Source organism: Vidua chalybeata, chromosome 7 (assembly GCF_026979565.1).
Source record: "Vidua chalybeata isolate OUT-0048 chromosome 7, bVidCha1 merged haplotype, whole genome shotgun sequence".
NCBI classification, from domain to species: Eukaryota; Metazoa; Chordata; class Aves; order Passeriformes; family Viduidae; genus Vidua; species Vidua chalybeata.
Window position 1 is genome coordinate 31,153,365 of NC_071536.1, and position 23,033 is coordinate 31,176,397.

Below are 23,033 nucleotides of genomic sequence, written 5' to 3' on the forward strand. Positions count from 1 at the left end.
ACACACCAAAATAAACTGACTGCTAAAGGTAGCTGCTATGTTTACTAAAAAGCTAATACTTTAGAAAAATACCCTCCCAATCATTACAAACTTCAAAGACTTTCACTGTAGAAAAGCCTGTTTAAAGCACATTGTTCATACCTCTCTATATATATATAATGATATATGGACATATATGAGTTGATGACCAGTGTGAAGACTGTCACTGGAATCCCAAGTCAAATTCACAATTTACAGTAAAACTGGCTAACAAATATACAATCTTTCCAAGTTTTACAGTACAGAAATTACACCTTAAAAGTTAAAATTATGAAGAAATGAACCTTTTTTCCCCAGGTTTAAATAGATTTACTCAGTCTTCTCATGTACAAGCAAGCCAGAACTTTTATCAATTGAACAACAACAATACCTTTATAAAGGACTGGCAAAGAGATTTGGCTTCAGTTTCAAGAAGACAAGAGAAGTTTTAAGATACTTAACACATTCCAGTGCTCACAATTAATATTTGAGTCTACTATTACTTTCCATCTGCTGAGGAGGCAAAATGAATCAGAGAACCCTGAAGTGAAACCATAACACCTGTACAACATTTTCAAGATTATCTTTTTCTTAGGGATCTTTTCTTACACGTTGCTTTCTTGCTAAATTTCTTTGCACCTTCTGACACTTAAAGCTCAACTCATTCAAAACAATTTCTCTTACTAATACAATCAGTAAGCATTCCAGTTGACACTAATAATTGCAAGGCATAATTCAATATTAAATTGTTCCTGCAATAAATTAGAAAATCTCAATTTATGTAGAAGAGAGCTACATCAGCCTAAGATTGTTTGTAACAGTTGTAAGTGGCCACTGTTAACATCCTGATTGTTTTGGGAACAATTACCATAAAACATTTCACCATTAAATTATATACCTTGACTTAAAGCTGTCAGGTGGCATCAGTTCCAGGGTATGGGCTGGTCCATACAGGTTAACTACAAACAGCTTTACTGTGGGGTTTGTTTGACCTGCCTTTGGAAAAGAAAAAATAAATAGGAGTTTTAGAGGCACTGAATCAGTGATAGCTAAGCAGAGTAATTTGTTAACATAATTCAGTATCTTTATAAGATTGAAAAGTTATTAAAGTTCAAATATCTTAAATCTGGAAAAATAGTTTCATAGCCATATGAATCACACAGATAAAAATATGAAATATTGAGTGACTGTCTCACCACCCTTTACTGATGGAAGACCTTCCTGTGCAGAGCAAGTGAGCAGCACTAGAAGTGGCTTTGTCTAGTTCAGTGAAATCAGCTACCAAAACACAGTCAGTTCCTAAATCCACAGGTAAATCCAGCCTCCAGCTAAGCCTTTTTCAGATGCTGTTGTTCCTTCTCCTGAAAAGCTGCACCACCTCGGTCTTGGATAGCATTTCTCCTCTCCATCCTCTCTTTTTCTTTACCATTTTCCATCAGTCTTCCTTCCCTTTTTGCTGAGCTGAAAATCTCAATTTCTGGTCTGCACCAGGAGCCAGCTGCTTTGGCAGGCCAGCTCCCAGGGAAACAAAATGCTTCTTGTGGCTAAAGGGGAATAACATGGCAGTTTGATAGATACCCACTGGGAAGAGTCTGATAAATCTTGAGGGTCTACAGGGAGGTGGGAATCATCCTTCTCCTGTAACTTGGCTTGTTACTAAGGGATGCTCCTGAGATGAAGGGAAAGCAATGGAAACAGGAAGAGAGGCTCTGGAGGGCTGCAAGGAGGTGCTGCTTGTCCCACATCCCTGTCCTAGACATGCCACCCCCAAGTTTCAGTTTCATGTCACAGAAATTACACTACATAACACCCTTGGGATACAAATCATGAAGTGTGCTCCTCAGTGGGGCTGAGCCCTGTTTAATACTGGAAGGAAAAGGTAAAAATCATTGATTCTACAGATTTACTATAGTAAATAACAAAGTTGTATACTTGGTTCTTCATAGGCTGAAATACACCCTCAAATTCCTGTTAGAAATTTGGTTTATCTCAAAATAAAGTCAGAATGCTGTATCCATTCATTTCTGAGTGGTATGGACAACAAGGAAGTGGCTTCTGTGTGTTTATAACACTGCTAGGAAACAAAAAAGTTTTAAAAACTTTTTTTTTAAAGAATACAGTCTGTGTGTATGACATGTACACAGACACAGATAAGTATGTTCCAGTGCTCACAAAAACATGAGTGTTTCATTTTATTTTTTAATCCTAGTTATAATTTTCTCTGATGGTTGCACTCTATAATAAAGATCAAATCTTTTTTGTAATCTGTTGCTACACCACCAGCTTCATTACCAATTAATGATGTTTAATGAGCAGCTAAATTTGTATTAAATGGAGACATTAAATAAAGATAATGTTTTTTTCATTAATGAGATTACTGAAGTAGTATTGTGTTATCACTTCTATGCTGAATTGCTAATGAAATAATATTACTCCTTGCTCATTCACAAAGCTGACTTAAAAATATTTCTTATTTTATTCTTTGCTCTGTCACTCAAGGCATTTTGCCAATGCAAGTAATATAAACTACCCCTAAAATTATTTCAGAGTATTATTTCATAGCACAAATATATTCTATTGATATAATATATGTTACTGTTTCATAGTACCTGGTACACTCTAACTGTTCAGCTTTTAAGAATAAAGGTTCATGACCAAAAAGCAGTAGCAAGAATAGCAAGGTAAGAGGAATATTTTCTAAAGCTCTCAATAAACTTCCCCTGAAATGCCAGAGGAGTACCATATAGGTGGACCTGTCAGAAAGGAACCCAGACACTTTGTGCAAGGGCTGGATAAACTGATCATCTGGAAAATCAAAACAGCAGATCTGGAGGCACCTCACCAGAAAATCCCCAGAAAATGAGAAGTGATTTCAGGCATTACCCCCATCTGGGCTGATCTTTCACTTTCCAAAACAAATCTAAAAAAAAAAAAACAAACCCTTCTCTAAATCTTCTAAAACCCTGACAATTCTATTTTTTTTCTCTTTTTGATAGCCATGAAAATATGTTACTGTGGCTTATTTTATTCAGTGCCACTCTATCACATTTCTTAACAACAGTACAACCTACTGAGATCTCTGTATCTGTGAAGGAACTTGTCCTGAGCTCTGCACACAGAGTGTCTGACTCCAGAGCAGCTGGGGCTGGATCTTTTTTCCTACACAGTCCTTCAAATGCTTTACCCTTCTCTCTGAGGTGATGGATTGATTTTACCAAGCCAAATATCAGTGATGAAATTACTTAAATTAGTTTCTCTGCTGTCCCCTCACCCAATAGTTTCTTTTCAGGAGTTATAATCTCCTGAAAAAAAAAAACAACCAAAAAAACCACCTGATTATTATTTCCTGAAAAGCATAATGAACAAAACCAGCCTCTGTAACTGTCTGGAAACGCTCTTTCCACATGGCTGAATATTATCAGTGAACACAGAAGAGGAGGTGGGGGTTGCATTCCCACTCATCTTACCTTAGGATATGGATACTGCTTTCCCTTTGGATACAGACCTCCCGTGAACCTGGGAATAACCATGCTGGGCACCAGAGAGTCATTTATGGTCAGGAAGGCCAGTCTTTCCCCGTCTGGAGACCACCAGTGGGCAATGTGGGAATGGAGAAGCTCCTCTGCAAAACCAGATTTCCTTAGGATCCATAAAAAACCTCACACATAGTGTCCACCTTGCTCAGCTGGCACCAAGTTATTCTCCCTGTGCCAACCTGAAATGTGTCTGTTGTAATTTCAGTAATTTCACATCATCCTGGCTTGAACAGTTGGATAACAAGGAACATTGAAGGACCAAGCTTTATGCATTTTCCTCAAATGCATACTTTCAGTAACATCAATTAATCATCTAAATGTGAAAGATGATTGTTACTGACATATGCTTAGTTCTATTGTATTCCAATAATGTGTTTAGTTAAATTTGAAATAATTTAAAATAATTTGAAGCTTTGGGGTATTTTTTGGGATTGCCAATTTGTTTTCTTCTCTTCTTAATACAAAACTTCCATATATCTGATTTCTCTGAGTTGTGGCACCTGATAACATGCAGATCTTCACACAGTCATATTTATGTAATCATTTTTGGAGTGCAATATCATGATTTTCTTGTCTCAGTTTAGTGGACAGCTTAATTCTTGGGAAGTTCACTTTTTTTGGAGTGAAACTTTGAAAATCTGAACCAAAACTTTATTTTTATTCAAATTTTATTTGCTTTACAAATGAATCCAATTTCAAGAATGTCACTCAATGTTTTCTTACATTTATTATCATTGTACATCACAGTCAAAAGAAACAAACCAGAAGCAACCACAAGCACAGAACCCAAACTCCTGGAATCCCAGCAGCTCTTGAGCAATTCTGAATTCTCCCTGTACAAATCTTCTGCTTCCACTTGTGAAAACACTAGAATTTTCATTTTGTATTTGATATGTTGGCCTGCTTAGTAAGGATTTTGTATTTAAATCTGAAGAATTTGGCTGGAAAACTAATTGAGAATAGTGTACTAAGGGAAAAGGGCTGACTGCATACCTAATTTGAGAGACTACCTAACAAAACTGCTTAAACTGTCAATAGAGACTCTCCAAGTTGCTAATTGGATTCTGAGGGTTCTGAAGCAGCTTAGTGGGTTGAATTATCTAAGTTTAGGTGAAATGAAGCTGGGACCTATATTCAAAGTCATATATTCTGGGTCATGCTTCTCTCCCTGGCTGGATAACTAAAACCTTTTACACAGGAGGAGAGCAGAGAACGAATGATGAATATCAGATCAAAAAAACACAATTATGTTTGCTTTAAAATATTACTGTTTGCATTTAGACAAGGTTATTCACACAAAGAAAAGCTATTCCCAAATGCTTTGTAAGGTAAAATGCTAATAAAAATCTCATGAAAAGATAAAAGAAAACAAATGAGGTCAAAGGAGGAAGAGTGCTCGATTCAACTGAAAATCTCCCTTCATCCGGAAAAAATTCAGCCTGCTCAGCTTCTGATGCTGCTAAAAAACTGCTGAAAGTGGAGCAGTGTGTTCCTGTGCCAACAGATATTGGGGTTCTCCAGCATGTGCAGGCAGAACTCCCTCTCAACCTGACTTCCATGGTGTTCAGAGCTGAGAAGGGCTCACTGCCTGCCTGCAGCCCTGGGAACCCAGAGAGTTCTCTGCACGTCAGGAAATGCAATCCCTGCTTGGGATTAAAAAACTTGGAAAATAATGAGCAAAGAGGCTTCTTAACTAAAAGAAGGCTTTAGGACATGCTTCATGGGAAGGCTTTGGGATCATCTCCCACAACACCTCAGAAACTTTCTAGTCCCAAATGAGATAACTTTTGCTTCTCCTGGCTGGGACTCTTATGAACTTCACTTTGTTTTAGCAAAAACTTGATATACTACAATGAGCTATATCTGCATAAATTCTTCAATCTGCATGCTGCCGTGTAAGATTTTAAGATTATTAAGTGCATATAAAATTACATTCCATTAAAAAAAAAAGTTCTTTTGTTTTGAAATGTGCTGCCACATTAAAAGATTTCAAAACACTAATGGAAACCTTGGAAGTGGGTAACTATCAGATACAGGCTGAGGGCTGCAGATTACCATTTTAACTTCAGAGTTCACTTGGGCAGAGATTTGGAAAAAAATCCCCACAATGAGCTGTTTGCCCATAACTACTGCAATGCCAAGAGGCGTGGATAGACCATTTTTAAGGTGAAGTTCCAAGCTGTATGGCATTAACACAATTCCTAAAAAAACTCTTCACACAAGAAATTCTATACCTCAGGTAAATTAACAACAAGCTATTTATACATAGAATACATGACCCCCATAGGAAGAGTAGATTAAATGTGTAATAATTTCAAGCTGTTATACCAAGCTAGATAATCTGCTCAGTTTTTGTATTTTTTTCCCTTAAATTTATCATTATGTTAAAAGCATTCTGGGTGCAGAGAGAAACATTATGTGGTACTGGCTGTAGAAGACAGACTGAGCTATCCCCCACTCAAATCTGGGTGCCCTTTTCTGTTGGGATGTTTTAACTGTAAATGGATCATCACTGTTGTCCCTAAAAGCAGCCAACTGAGCCCTTTCCCTGCTCAATCTTACATGCTACCACGAGTTCATTTGCTACATTCTGGTTTGAAATGAATTCTTCTTTCTCAGAAAATACTGCTATATGCAAACTAGCAACCAATACAAAGAATGACCAGATACAAAGGCAATCTTGCAAGAAATTGAGAAGAGAAGGAAGCAAACCCACCCTGAGCATTTTCTGAAATGAACAGATTTGTGCTGTTGGGTCTGCACAAGGACCTTGCATCTGTTTTTATAAGCAGATAGATTTGTCCAGCTTACCTTCATATAACCAGTCTGTAATTCCATTGAAAATAATTCCTTCTTTTCCTGAGGATGTCAGGCGCAATGAGCTGCTCTTTACATCAGGCTGATAGTAGATGTTATTTTCAAATATATAAATCTGGATGAGGTAAGAGAGATGGAGAGAAAAACCAACATTTTGGTAGATATAAATGAATGTTCAGCAATGAATACATAATTTCCTCAGGCTCAGAACAGTCTACAATAATTCATCATTAGTTTGCACCAACATTGTCTTCATATTCCATTTTATTATAATATTGGACAAACTAAACATACTTTTAATACTTATGTCAAGCAAATCCTTTGAAATTGTCTTTCCAGTTGAAATATTCCTATTCATGTTAAAAAATATTATTGCATTCTTCAAAATCATACAGGAGATAAGTTTTATAACAGCTGAATGAATAAAGAATTTTCATCTGGTTTTCTAACTGTGAAATAAGACACACTTCTGCAAGGACATACAGCACAGTACATCCATCATAAATGTAAGTTACAGCTTTATATCATGGTGTGAGAGCACACTGGAGAAGCAAAACCAAACAGCAGCCTGCAGTTCTCTTTTCTCAGCTTGCTGATGACTTCTGACTGACACACCAATGTTTTACCTCAAGTGTACTATATAAATGCTCTTTATTTTTCAAGTTTGGGCTCCTCATCCTCCTTTTTCCTTCTTCACTGCCACTCATTAGCCTTGTCTGCTCTTTCCCTGCTCACTTTGTTGCAAAGGGTATCAAGTTCACTCATTTTGTGAGGCTGAGCTCTGGATTCCATGACAAAGTGCAATAAATCACAATGGCCATGTGTGCACTTCCACAGCTGAACACCACAATCACAGCAACAGCAAGATTATACACACTGAGAAAATGCATCTGTGACAGGACTAAAAAAGCCACATGCCACCGAAGTTTTTGTTACATCATTTCAGCACTGTACACTGATGATATACAGTGTCTCAGGGAATGTAACAGGAAGTAAATATATTTCCACCAAAGACTATTTTAAAAGCCTGGTCATTTATCATTCTCTCATACTTCCATAATAAACAACTTATGGGAAAATACTAACCAAAGAGCAAAGTTTTATTGTCACTATTACTGCTGTTCCCTTTGCTTCTAAATTACCATCTGAAATAGATTTCCCTATGACTCCCCAAACTAATGATTTTCAGCAGTAGCCACTTCATGATTTCTGCTGCAGAAAGCTATAAAGATGAGGGTTTTTACATACCATGAGCAATGCAATGATTTTAACTGTTACTGGGAACTGGGGGTGACTTGGAAGTAAGTCCTTTATGGCCAGAATTCAAAGCTCAGCAGTGAGCTCAAAACTGAAGCAAAAATAGCTGAATCAGTTTGAATAATCCAAAATGTACTGGGCTTTATATTGGTACAGAGAATTTCTGGGAAGGTGATGTATCACTCAACATCAACAGCAAAAGAAAACAACCATGAGAGAATGCTGGATGTATCAAATGCTGGATGCTTTTGAAATAACATCAACAAGGACTTCCTGTAAATGTGTATTTCCACAATAAAAATGCACTTTTATTTCTAATGTGAAAGAAATTAATGCAAGCAAAACCAAGGCATGGTTAACTGCTTATAAAATAATTTAGCCAAGTATTTGTTACTTATGTCAACTAAAATTATTGCTATTAGATTCCATTTCAGGTAGACTAAGTAGTGAACCATTCTAATGACTATTGCTTCCTAGGAAGCAACTTCTTATTGAGAACTGACAAGCTCTTCTTATTTAAACAGCAGCTTTCAAGAGGTTACCAAAAAAGCCGACTTGATCAAATGATTCTATTTTATTTAGTCTTCTTTAATTCAAATAAATCAATCTCATTTATTTTTGAAGATCAGGAGTATGATTTTTGCTTCTCTCTCCCCTTTTCAGGCTGTTAGTGTTGTTAACGGTGAAGGTACCCACATTGTCTTGTCTCTACAGTGAAAACTTTCATTTCAAATGATCAGTGACAAAGTACAGGATTAAGAATTATTTATTTTATGACTGAACCCTGAGAAGGTTTTTAATCCTGTTATTACTACTTAGCAGGTATTGCTAATTCCATCTGACAGATCCCAGATAAGTAAATATCTCTGAAGGATACTCACTGTTGTGCCACTGCTTGTGGCTGTGTCCTCTTTATTCCTCATTCATTTCATAGAACAGCTTTGTCTCCATCCTAAACCAGTTCTCAGTCACCCTCTGAACATCCTCACAGTCTTAGTCTACTCTATAATCCAAAGTTTTCCTTCTTTCCTCATCACTCCTGACACATGTTCCTTAACTTTGAAAGCTGCTCCAAACTCCCATTTTTTTTCTTTAATGTACATATTGATACATTTTAAAGTTCTTGAAAAGCTTCAAATTTAGGCAGCAGCTTTCTCCCGAGCAAGCCTTGAGCTCACTGATTACTTGAATCTAACATTAACAAGGAAAAATTCATGTTCCTTTGCAGAACATTTATGAAATACAACCATTCATGTTCCTCAACACAACTAAACTGCACAGAAGTGCACATGGATGAGTGGTTGAAGCTCTGACAAGAGTGGCTCTGCACTCACTGCCTGCAGCATTCCAAAACATCTATTTCACCTGCCTGTAGAAAGATTCACCATTATGGTTAGGCATTTAATCTCTTCGGTAATTTTGAATATTTGCTGTATTTCAGGAGGTGCCATTTTCCACAGGAAGCCCCTGGACTGCTGTGTGCACTGACAGAAATGCACCCTTCCTACAGCTACAGAGCCTGACCCCTGCAGCCAGGGCTGCATTCCCCTCCAGCCCTGACCACACCAAAGGGCTTCTCTGCAACTATTTAACCCATTCACCACTTGGAAAAAGGACTTGGGAATTCAAATGTTGATTTCTGCAGCAAAACAGGCAGCAGAGCTGCAACAGGAATGATAACATTACTGTGAAGGCTCCTTAGTCACGGCCTGAGAGGCTCTCACTTCTCTCTCAGTGAATGCAGGCAGTGGATTCAATTAAGCACAAGTACTTTGTGGAGCCACAAAGCTCACTCTCCCACAGTTTGCAGCCAAGAAAGGCATTTCCAAAAGGCAGACTTCCTGTGAATTCCTCTTCCCCGTATAATACTTAGAAGATACAAATCTACCTTACACATAGCTCTAAAATAGTGAAATTTTAATAGATCACCCCTTGAAATTAATTCTGTTGCCAAGATTGTGAGTAGATCCTGCTTGCTTTCACCTTGTACTTGCAGATACAACACCAGCCAGCAGATAAAGGTGGTGTCAAATGTAAAGTGGCTTTAGGAGGAAAACAGACATTGGCTTTATTTTATGTGAATTATCAATAGCCCACAAACTAAGAGTAGAAATGGAACTATTCCTCAGTTGAAATATGCAAAAAATTTCCAGCCCAGAGGAAGGGAAGTCCTTAAATGCCAAGCTCTCCCCTCTCTGCACAATACCCAAGATCCTTTTCTTTGCTTCATGTATTTTTCTCTTTCTTGCTCAATTTGAAAATAACCAATGCTTTCTGATGAAACCTCCTTACAATTCTGCTTTATGCTACACTAAAATTTATTTCCAATCTTTTTTTTTTCAAAAACACAGAGACTAGACGAAAATTTTTATTTTTTTAAAAGGCAGCTGCTCCTGCTGATTACTTGTAGTACAAGAATACCTGGACGTTGAATTCATGAGCCACAATTTGGCTTTCAAAATTGAGTGAAAGAGAAAGAAAGTGGCTGGGAGAGAACTGAGACAGCTACTTTTCCTAAAACAAAGAATGAAACTCTCCAGCAGTGCAAGGTAGATAATATATCATGATCCTGGGATAAGAATAATTGATCAGAACAAACAAAACCAAACAAATCCTTGGAGCACAGTCTTGCAAACACAAGTGACTTACCTGACTTCAGCAAGTAGAACTAAACACGTGCCCAAAAGTTTCAGGAAGGGGACTTCACATACTTCAGCACTTTGTATATTTTGTTCTGACCAACATCACATAAACCAAGATTTCCCTTGCTAGTCTCTCTCCACTCAGGTATATGGGAGCAAGTAATAGTAAAAGGCTTTTCTTAGTATACACTTGGGTCTCTTTACTACATCACAAGTACTAAAATGTTGACTGCAACTACTGAATCTTCCCAAACTGCTAAAAAAGGAGTTGCTAACTGTGTATCAAGACAGGTATTCTCAAGAATACATCAGTAGCTTTATGCCCAAAAAGCTTTCAATGCTTTCAGGTATAATGATAAGAAAGTAAATTGAAAAAGGCACAAAGTGGAACCAGGATATGCTATTGTATGTGGAAATTATTATTACACGCTTTTTAACCTCTTCTCCCCATCTTCATGAGTATTCTTAAAAAAATTAAAGCAATTTTTACCTGAGACCCTCAGCTAATAATGCTGTAAATGGGGATAAATGTAAAAATCTACTACCTTCAAAATTATGTGACTTTCTGGTTTCTTAGAGATTTTGCACATTAAGTGTTAAACCAAATGGAGAAAAAACACACAGAAATTCTTTATTTTATTAAGTAATTTCAAATTAATGAAAAACACCTGCAAGAATGTTTTGGCTTAGTGAGATATTAATTCTTGGTAATGATCACATTTATTTGACTGTGAAGAATTTGAGGCCCTGCTTGCTCTAATATTCTACCTCAGCACTAATCCTCAGCACTAATCGCATTCTTCCACATCTGGCATCCTCTAAACCATCTTTTTCGTAAACCTTCTTCTAAATTAATTCCTTCCAAAACACTTATTTAATGTTTGCAACATGTTTCACAATTACAGGATTTGCTTTCAGGCTGAGGTCTGGAGCAGAGCACCCAGTCCAAGTTAGCTGCAGATGGCAGACAGCTGTGAAAACAGAGACATCCACTCCCCAGCTGAACAGCAAACCTAGTGCCAGTAGCTGGAGAGGCCCCCTGTGTGTCTTTAATCATTTCAAACACTACATGCAGAGAAAAGCTGCTAAATTACACAAAAAGACTCCACTTTTTTCCCTTTTGGTGCTCCACTGAAGCCTCCTGCATGGCCCATCCAAGCTGAATCCCTGCTGTGATTGCAGGGCAGCGTTTCGGTGCCAGCGCGAGCCTGTTCTGCTCCAGCCAGGCAGCAGCAGCAGCTTGCCCAGAGCTGCTGCAGGTCACTCTAAAGCCCAGGTTTTTTTAGGTGGAAAAAAGCAGAGCTGCTCTGTTCAGCCTGGAGGACAGGAGACTAAGGGAAGACCTCATTGCAGCTACAGCTTCCTGTGAGGGAAGAGGAGTGGCAGGCATTGATCTGTTCTGTGTAGTGACAGGACCCAAGTGAACAGCCTGAAGTTGTGTCAGGGGAGGTTTAGGTTGGGTATTAGAAGAAGGTTCTTCCCCCAGAGGCTGGTTGAGGACCAGAACAGGCTGCAAGGAAAGAAATTGTGGAGTGTGGCTACAGGTATTGTTTGCCAGTTCATGGATTTATCAGGATGAACACCTTGTTCAAGGAAAGCGCCAACCAAACTCTAAAGCTACAGAGCAGATGCAGCTGGAAAGGAAACAAAGGAGTCAACTGTATCTATAAATCTTTGGTTAGAAAAAAAATCTGTGCAACAAGCACTTTCTGTACAGGTCAGAGTTCTACCTGTGGTGCAAGAAAATCATCAGATTCTTCCACAGAATCTTGGAGCAATAATAGATAAATAACTGCTCGAATCTGGAGCAACTTCAGCACTACCACTTATTACCCCAAAGAACATGACAGTCCTCCTCCCCTTTCACACTGAAAATATGAGCTATGACAAGACTAAGAAATTTCTGATTATGCCCAGAGGGAGACCTCCAGGCATTCAGGACATGCTTCTGCTACAGAACTCCTGCAGCTGCTGCAGACAGCGCTAAAGACATCGAGCACGGCGCTCTGAGGCAGCCCAGTGCCACTGCATTCCTGTGTCACCTGGCAGGGACACACAGCTCACCCCTCTGTGGCCAGCACAGGTGAGCTCAGAGCCCAGCACTCCATGGAACAGAGAGCTGAACTCCACTTGTGGCTCTGCAGAGGGGTGAGGACATTTCTGCTGCAGAACCCACCCAGCGCCAGGCGGCCGACGGCTGCACCGCAGCTCAGGCCCCGCCGGCCCTGCTGCTTCCTCTGCACAATCCATCCCTTCTTGTGACACTGCCAGCCAATTAGCTGCATAATTAATTCTTCAAAAGCTTCAAGATGCTTTTCCGTCTGGGCTTGCCTCTTTCCATTTGTTCTGTCTCTTGTCTTACCATCCATTAGCCAGGGCCAATTCCAGCTGTCCCCACTCAGATCATGTTGCAGTATGTTAGCTAAAACTATATTTTCCTCATGCAGGAAAAGCTCAATCTTTACTGTATATATTTTATAGCATTATTAGAAGTTAGATTAGCGTTATTATCACTGTGTTAGATCTTATTGGTTAACAATACATTTACACTTAGTTCATTGGTCAGTACCTGGTATTTTGCATATTTATCAAACTTCTGTATTTTTAGTTAGTTTACTCTTCCTACTGATTCTCATGGGACAGATCTTATTGTTTATACAGGTGTACTTGTTTTTCACCCTAGGAATAGATTATTGTATTAATGAATTCTCATTTTCAAGACATTTTAGTATGGGAATTTGTAAACTATTGTTAGCTTAGAGGAAGTAGCAGGGCCTAATCTATATTTTATAAGACTTTTGTAACATTTTTACCTGTCTGCAACAAGTTCATTCACTAAGATTTCCATATGAAATATGTTTTTTCACTAACAACCATTAATACAAATAATATCAGCTATTCAGGAGCAGAACAAAGTCAAATAAAGAATATTTTCTTAGTTGACCTGCAAATATTGTACTTTGCTCTTCAGAGATTAAACCATGACTTCTCCAGTTTCAGGGGCAGTGCTAAGTCTATACTGCATGATAACATGTATGCACACATATATATTGTATACATCCAAAGAGCTGATGCCCTTTTGTTCTAGAACATATGGAAAGTCCAGCACAAAAATGGTCTTGCATAGAATAAATAAATAAGTGGCATAATAAATGAAATAATTACTTTTAGAATTATTTTAAAGTAATTTTTATTCTAAAAATGTGGTCTCAATTCCTACTGTTGCTTTTCACTTTTTTTTTTCACTTTCACAATTATGGAAAAATGCAGATATCCTTTGTCTTTTAAGTAATATTAGAACTAACTTTGGATTGCAAGAAGAAACAAAAATCAAAGTCCTACATCCACATCAAGACAATGTGGTTGCCAGTTTTCAACAGCTGCTGTTAAAGGTAGCAAGTTTGGTTTTCATTCAAGGATTTAAAGTATTTGTTTCTACCTTTTGGTTCACAGATCTGAAAAATTACAGAAATAGCTCCACTTCAGAAATTTACAATTCATTTTCAGCAATTTAAAAAATACTGCAAATCACACATAGGATCTATCAATGCAATAGCTTTCAAATGAATACCTGGCTTGGCATATTCTCTACCACCATTCAGCATCGTCTAAAGTTGTGATAGACATTTTTTTTTTTTTTCTGAGAGCCACTGATTACGTTATTTTTAGTCACAGTGTAATATTTGCTCTCTTCCAGTCCAAACTGAGCAAACATTTTCTTGTCATCTGTGATTTCACTTGCTATACTCCTGGGACTCACAGACTTAAACTGAGATTGTCAGACCATTATTATCCCCACTCTTACAGAAGATGAGCAGCCCTTTCTGCCCTTTTTCCTTGCCAAAAACTTATTTACTTGAAGCAGATTCCTGCTGAAAAACAAGGTGTAGCTAAGATTATGTGGTTTGTGTGCCAATGCAACAACAGTGTTATCACTATTTTTTCCTTTTTTTTTTGCCTTTCACAGAAAGGATAAATGCTCATTTGGGGAAGAAACTATAATCCAGAAGGACTGGGCACACAGTGTTAGACGGGAACAGTTGTTTGCTGTACCAAGCTAGAAATTCCATGATGGTAATCCAAAGCTCCTGGCCTGTATCCTCTGTGGCCAAGAGTCACAGGGCACATGGTGGAGAGAGCCACAGAAATCCTTCAGGGCTCTATTTGGGAGCAGGAAAGAGGTGGCTTTTCCTGTGCTCTGTGCTGACCTGGGGGTGTGATGTCAATTGGCCCATTTTTATCTACAGCTGGAGACTCCTAACTCTGCTGGCACAGGGGTCACTCAAACTGCCCACAGTCAGGACAACAGGCACGCCCCCAGCCTTCCTGTGACAAGGCTCCGGAGTATTTCCAAATTAGGAGTTGGTTTACTGCTCCACACAGGTGAACTGAACACACATTGTGTACAAAGTCACATTGACAATCCACATTTCTAGAAGGTACTTTGTTGGAAAAGGAGCAGAATCAAGGGTTGGTGTTTGCCATTCTTGCCTACAGGAATCAGCTGTGGAAGAAGCTCCATGGTAATGACGAGGACACTCACTCATTGAGAGGCAAGTGAAATGCAGGGTGGCAAACTACCACCCCAAACACTCATTATGCATTTCACTGGTGGGACTGATTATCCTGCTGATGTCTTTCTTGCAGCAGCTATCTCTAAAAGCAAAGGGAATTATTATATTTCAGATAATATAAACCACAGGAAAGTGGTTTATAAAGCTTTTATAGGTGTGATTTTTAGAAGGTTACAATATTCTTTAGTGACCTAGCGAGTTACAATTACACAGACTTCGTCCAAAAGCCTTTTATTTTTTTCTCACATCTTAGAAATGTTCTATACAGATCACATATGTTACAGGATGACAATTTCAAGGGAAGTTTTACGGGATTGTATTGCAAAGCAGCTTTATTTCCTATTCCTTTCACCTACAATATTTCTGTAGTCTATTTAAGTTGTGAGCTCTCACAGACAGGATTGCAGGCTACAATGTCTGATCTAGTTTGCATTACAGCTGCTTTGCAAGTGTCCAGGAGTGCATAATGGCTCTGATTTCTTCTCTGCAGATTTTTCTTTTTTTTTTTTCTTTTGCAGGTCAGTCTGTACTGGTACAAAATTTTCAGAGCCATTCAGCTCTGACTTGCTCCAGCTCTTGCACCACAGAGCACTAAATTATGCAGGTACTGGGCACCACAGGCACCATGAGCTACCTGAGCAATGACTGGCAATGGACAAAAATCTACCCTTACGTGATCCATGCTCCAAAAATCATCAGACACATTGCAAATGAGATGGAAACCAAATAATATATAATAACAGAATTATGATAATTGTAAGCAATAAGAACTATATTCACTCTTAAAGGTACCAATTGATTGACCTGCACAACAATTCTTTCAGAGGAAGCTTTCAAATGTTTAGATTATGTTGTAATTAAGGGAGAGGGGAAGTAGCTGTTGATCAGTAGGAGACATGGAGACTTCAAAGCACAAACACCCCAATGTCATACATTACCTTTTCCTGGTGTCACTTACAATATGTTAATTTTATTTTTGCAGTAATCAAGCTGCCAGACATAGCAGAAAGAAGACTGAAGCACCACTTTTCTTCTATCTAGATTAATGCCACTGCATCACAGTAATGTGTTAGCACAATGGTTTCTGAACAACCACAAACAATCTACAAGGCTATTATATTTAATTGCTATTTAGATAGTTTATAAATCTACTGTAAACAATAGCAAGGATGCACTCACAATGTAGCTGTAAGATTAGTTACTAATGTCATGACATAAACCAGGCCATGAACTCAGACTATCAGCAACTCCATGGTAACTCTGATGTTTATGTCCTTGATTTCCAATAAATGCGGGGAAGCGTTGCCCTCTTTTGTTTCAACACACATTAATTATGTTGCCTTTCCAATGATATTGGATCATGATGCTCACTAAATTCACACCCTGCCTCATCCCATGACAGCTTACCCAGGAGAGCAAACATAGTGTAATGTGCTATATAAATAAAATCATATATAATATCTGAACTATGACCTATGCAGAAAGCTGTTTCATAAATCTGCTACACAGATCACAGCAAGACTGCCTTGCCCCCAAGCTGATGGTGTGGATCTGCTGCTTCCTCCCATGGAGCTGCCTGAAGAGCTCTGCTGGCTGCAGCACTGTGCAAAATCCCATTGAGCATTGGGCTACTCAGCCCTTTGATCTTTGTCCAAGTGATGGGAAGAACAGACTTATCCAAAAACAGTTCATGCTCCTCCCTCCTCACACTTAACTGATTGCTTCTGACTAATGAGCCAGCATGGAGCTTATAACAAAATCATAATCTGTCCTTACCATAAAATCTTCTAAGATGATCTCTGGTTATTTCAGGCTCATCTTACACTGATATCAAGCACTCAATTATGCCCAGACTGATCAATCCGTAACAAGCTAAACTGAAAAATTTTCAACCTAGTTACTCCAGAAGGAAAAAAAGCAATGTTGGGAGACAGAAAAATATCTAAGGAAATTGTAAGGGCTTGGTATCAGAGGAGGAATCTTCTGTTTTCTTTGACAAAATGTAAGAAAGTAGCATTACAACTGCAAGGACAAAATTAAAAAGATACAGAATTGAAAATTCTGAGCTATAAAGTTATACTTACATTTGCTACTATTTTTAGGGTGGTGGGCAACCCCTGAGAACTTTGTATGAAATACAATAGACCAGGCTGCCTCTGAGCATCTCCTACATGAGAAACCCAAGCAGAGTTGAACATAAAGGTTTGTGCTTTCAGCTGCTCTTGCTGAGCCAGCCCATCCTGCTGTATGGGACACGTGCCTTCATCTCCCCACTGCACACAGGGTTCAAGTTGCCTGTTGTCTTTACGATGGGCCAAAATTTTACTGGATGACATCTACATGTACACACTCACATTGCACATCCAATGCAAGAAACACAGTTTGTCTTAAAATAGCTCATTAGGAATGAGACAAGGAGGAATTGGGAAATTTTGACTAGCTCTTAGAACAGCACATCTGTCTGGGACAGTTCAGCATCTGGGAAACAACACTTGAAAATAACTTTTTGCTTTCCTTCCACACAAAACTTCTCCCTTCTATTTATGTAAATGTGATGTTACCTGCCATAAACAGAGAAGGAAATTAATGTATTGTTTCCTCTTAGATATCAACAGTACACCTGACTTTTTAATCCTTGTTTTCCAGGCCTTGGAGCTCCTAGTGGAGATACATTCCCCAAAACTACACACCCACAAGCAGTTCTTTATACTTCATTGTCTGGTCCAGGCTAAAGTCAACATGAAAGCCTGAGTCACTTTAACACAGGGCAGCCAAACTTTAATCAACTCTGATTTTCAGCACAAACACAGTGGGGAAGTCATAACCCCACTGTAGGGAAAAAGAAACATGCAAGGACATTTATGGGCTGGTGAGGATGGAATTTAATGCCTCTTTTTCAAGAGGGACTTGACTAAAATAGAAATAGCCAGGAGAATTGATCATACCCAAAGTTGTTCAACCTTGCAGAGGACAGTCACTATCACTTCCACTGACAGAAACCTGCCTATATTTCTGATGGATATTATGTGCTGAATGAGAAAATAGATTTTAACATAGAGGAAACAGAACTTATAAATGGAAGAGGTGGAGAAATCCTTCCACAGAGCAAGAGTTCAGTGGAGTTTGTGTCAAATTGGTTTTGTCACTTCAACCTGTTCCTAGCAGAACTCTGTAGCTACTGGTGCCATCACAGAAATTCCAAAGTCTTTTACAAAAGACTGGCAAACACTTCAAAAAAGGAAAATAAAGTCATTTTTACAATTGATTAGAACAACCTCTGCCATAGAACCTGAACCAGAAAGGCATTAGAAATCTTCAAAGTCTTCTGTTTTGACATTTTGTTGTCTTCCTCTTTGGAATCTTCCTTTTCCAAGGTTTTAAGGAGCATGTAATATAGCTGTTTTGTTTTTTTTTTTTTTTTTTTTTTTTTTTTTTTTTTTTTTTGTTTGTTTGTTTTGTTTTGTTTTTCTTATTTGCCAGATAAAACTGTAATTTACATTACATTGCCAAAAGATGGATATGACAAATTTTCCATCCCATCCTGTGGTACAGCTTTTTTTTTAATTGCTAAATATGAAATGACTACATGATTATATTGTCCAGGAACACATGTAAGCATGCAGTGGTTTTGGGCAGGATTTTGGAATTATATAGAAATACCGTCCATAATAAAACCCAATCTTTTCCAACTCCAGTTTAGCTGAGGATTCCATCAAATTTCAACCTCTACTTCTCAGTTTTTATGGGTGGCTATTTCCAAAGAATTTCAGAGTTCTGAAACATAATTTTCATGTTTCTGCATTACAGGAAGCCACACATTTTCCACACAAGAAGCACAGCAGCCCTATTTTATGAGCCATTGGACTCGCAGTTAATATTAGCTAACAGAAGGAAGTGTGAATGTTCAGATATGCTTTGTTACACACGGACATGTTGAACAACACGATGAGAGGTGAATATTGCTGCTTTCATTGCTCCCCGCAGGCTGCTACATGGAAAGGTCCTTAGGACTGCTCCTATCAAACATATGTTTCCATACTTGTTTCTGTGTCTTTGTGGGACTGTATGTAAAGAAATATACATACATACATATACATATATATATATATATATATATATGTACACATACACACCCATATAAGTAACCATGTGAAAAAAATAATTTGAGTTTTAGCACAATGATGTATCAAATTTCCAATATATTTTCTTCTGGATAAAAAAATGCATTACTTGGGTGCAGGGCTTCCGTATTGACTCAAATATTAGCTGCATGCTAGGTCAGTGATAACCGAATAAGAACCAGCGAGAGGAAACATCTTTTATCTCCTCTCTTGATTTATTCACTATAAAGCTGCTGGGCCTTTTACTGTTTCACATGAAAAACAGAGGCAGAGGAATAATGCCCCTATAAAACATACAATTTTCTCATTATTTCTTCACCTCTTTCAGATACAGCCAAGTGGCTATTCCCACAAAGGGCCAGCAATATCAAACCCTTAATACTCATAATTTTAAACTGCCTTTGATACCAGAACATGTTTGTTGTATTTCACCAAGCAAACTGATGAAGAAACTTCTTTGCTCAACTTAGCCTTGCCCCATTTATAATGCTGTAGTGGTCTCTAGAGCTCACAAAACTTTTACTGAATATATCCAGCCTTCGTAAGTAAAACTGTACTTTTTCCTCTTTTGCCAAACTGCTTTTGTTTTCTGGCTGCATTTTCCATTCCCCTTTTCTGAGATGGGAAGCTTTCAGATGGAGTATCACTTTTGGAACTAAAGAACATGCATTAAATGCTCCTCCAATCCATATTTAAGTGGAGTAAGCACCCAGAAATTCATAATGGAAATTCATAGCTCGGTAGAATACCTTCAGAGCAACTCATACTATTTTTTTTTTCTTTTAAGGACAGTTTGAATCAAATAATTTAAATTAAAAGGCAAAAACCATTTAGATTTTACAATGGTAGTTTGACAAATCCAAGAGAAAAATTCAATGTGTAGCAGTAGCTTAGTAGGAAGAAAGTTTAAGTCTTTTACGTAACTCCAATTCTTCGGTGGACTCAACTGGGTGGGCAGTGCTCAACCACAGTTCCCTCCCTTCAGAGAAACATCCTCAGCAGGACAAAGGACCTCCAAATGTACTTTGAACTATAGAAGTTTGGTAATTGAACCCCTCATGCATTTTAAATGAGGTATCATACCTGAGGTTAATGTCACATTGAAGTGTTCTTGTTTATTTCTAGTTTTCAGAATAAATTCAAGCAGACGTTTTCCTCTCAGTTTCATTGCCATTTGCCTCATTAGCATAGTCATTAAAAGGAAAGATGAAATAAAGCCTTGACATTTCCATATGTAATTTTAAGTTACTCATCTAAAATACAGTAAGTCAAAAGAGCAGAAAACTTTGCAGATAAAACCAGCAGAATAAATATATTTATTTAGGACTTACTTCATTAGCATTAATTAAGCTTTTACTTCATTTGCATATGCAAGTGTTCTTGCCAGGAGGGGGTGCCAAGTACCCACAGCACTAATTATGCAAAAAAGAAAACACATGGCAAATATTTTACAGAAAGATAAATTACCATGTTTTATAGCAGTTGTACATTACCTTGATAGACCAAACAGTAAATGGAGCTTTCAACAAGTAATGGCTGTTAAAGCATGTGTTGAGCAAGGTAACTGTCTGAGAACAATCCTGCTAATTCCTCAATTACTAAAATTAGTCCAGTGCTTATCTGAGTACACAGAAAATAACACATCATCAAAGAACTTTGCTGCTGCACTATTTGTCTTTGAAAGCCATTGGGGAAAAAAGGCTAAAATTTGGCAAAAGGCAATTGTAAGGTAATGTCATGTTAATGCAGTCTGAGAGATACTTGCATTTTTGTGGGGCAATAGGTATTGATGGGGGTGTGAAGGGAAACTGAAGCCCCAAATATGACAAAAGGATAAAGATAAGATGAGTGATCACAGAGTAAAAGGGCAGAGAGTTCTTGAAATGGTACATTTATTAACAGTAATTAAAGCAGATTTTGCTCTGGTTTATTTATGTTTTTTAGGTAGCTTCAATACAAGGTGAGGTCCTCTTTCACTGGATCTTTTTCATTCTTTATGTAAAAGCTTCAGCTTCTAAGATCTATTATTTGTGAGTAGCCTTTGTTGTTGTTGTTTTTTTGGAAGATGAGGCAACTTACAGATTTCTAGTATTTAAAGTACTTTCTAAAAATTGATGAGATCATCCGGAATCCACAATTCAGCTACAATCACCAAATTTTTCTTAGTGTATACAGCCTAATAAGTAATTTGACTCAGTGATGACCCGAATTAAAACAAAGCATTGTAAAGGCTCATCTTCAGTCCTACCATTTGATAGTGCTATATTTTGTTGGTAGCATCAATTTTTGACAAAGCTTCTAAAAAATAATTTTCTTTAATATTCTGGATAGTTTTATTAATTTTCTTCATTTATGTTTGGTTAAAATATGTATTAATTTATGCATAGACATTCATCTGTAAGTCAATAGATCATTATTTGTACTGATCCATCCAAATATGTAACTCAAACTCCCCTCAGAATCCCTTAATATATCAAAACGAGTTTACTGCAATAAATAACACAAAGGTGAAATAAGGTATTTTATACAACATAAACAACATGTACTACCACCAAGGCAGGAAAAAAAAAAAACTATGTATAACTTTTAAGAAAAAGCTATGTCAAACTGAACAACTTCTAACCATGCTTCACGGGGAGCTAGTTGAAGTAGCCCACCCAATAATTGAACAGAAGAACTATTTGTATCACAAAGAGCACTGCAGAAGAACACTGCAGAAGAGTGTCAACAGACACTTAAATACAGCACTGCAAACACTGGAGACATCTCCAGCCTGAACTTTGATATCCATGCTCCTACTGCAATACATCCCTTCAGACAGATCCAGAGCAGTCTCCCCTGTGTCAGACACAAGCCAGGTCCAGCATAAACACATGAAAACCTTTGCTACAAACTACTGGAGAAGATAAGGCTCAAGAAAGGAGAACACTGGATAGAAACCTGGGTATTTCAACAAGAGAGGCCCTTTAAAAACCCCAAAATGTTCTTCTTCTCAGTAAAGCCTTCCCACCAGCTATGGGATATCTCCTTCTCAGACACAAGCAGTGAGGTATTTAATCAATAAACTGGAAGCAGAAAAATGTTGATGAAAGAAATTAGATCTCTAGTTGGGTTTGTCTTTCTTGGAATTACTTGATGCTGCAGCGATAGATTCTATGGAGGCGAGATAAAGAGATAATCAACTAATGACTTGCACAACTTTAATCAAACATGAGTAATGTTTGGCAAATAGATGAATAGCTCCCTAACATACTATGACACAGAAATGGTATTTTAGATCTGGCACAGTTCTAACACAGTTAAAAGGCAGCATTTTAAAGAGTGTGACCATGAAAAAAGTTCCCATTTTAAGAGCTATGTGACCTTAAGAGACATTAATTCATTAGATAAAAGTTTCTTCTCCCCAGTGGCAAACATTTTCAATTTCACCACCAAAATGTCATGACTCAACCAGCAGATGTTTCTCTGAGCTTTCCTCTTAATCACTCAAAACCCTCTACTCTAGGTAAATAGCAAGGAACTGAAATAACTTGCAACCACTGTGGTAGCTGGAAAACAATGGCACTGTGGCTCAGTCACCTGGCATCTGACAGAAAACTAACTCTGTTCTTCACTAGCCACATGGGGCATCCTCTGGGGCCCATTAGACAGCCCCAGAAATTATCCCTAACAGTAAACCTAGACTGATGCATGCTTTCCACAATGATGTAAAATACTGCATATACTTGATTTTACTGCAGTCATATTCCATCTGTGCAATAAGCAATCTGTGGCTTCATACGTATTTTCCTTCCTGGTTTTTTTTCCTTCAAAACCTTACATTAACTGTTTGAACATCTTGCCAGCTCCTCCTCACTGGAATACTTTAAGATAATCATGTGGGCTGTACTGTTAGTAAAATCTGCAGAAATGTGGACTGGTAACATCTTATTTTACACTATAGCCTATCAAAAACAGTTGATCCAAGTCCATGTGTTATCCTCCTATAATTTGGATTTAATCCAGGACTTTCCAAATAGTTATAGTGTAAAGTTGGGATCTGCTCAGTCAGACATACCTGCACCTCGT

General features: G+C 37.9%; 1 protein-coding gene across 2 annotated transcripts in view; it reads right to left on the bottom strand.

Moving 5' to 3' along the window:
• Window positions 1–23,033, bottom strand: part of DPP10 (dipeptidyl peptidase like 10) — a 440,873-nt gene that overhangs the window by 35,442 nt on the left and 382,398 nt on the right. For both annotated transcript variants that reach the window (XM_053947934.1, XM_053947933.1), the window contains exons 8-10: window positions 6,366–6,486; window positions 3,486–3,640; window positions 917–1,014 (exon numbers count right to left, since the gene is read on the bottom strand). In XM_053947934.1, the coding sequence (XP_053803909.1) occupies window positions 917–1,014; window positions 3,486–3,640; window positions 6,366–6,486 (374 nt within the window). The remainder of the gene's footprint in view (window positions 1–916; window positions 1,015–3,485; window positions 3,641–6,365; window positions 6,487–23,033) is intronic.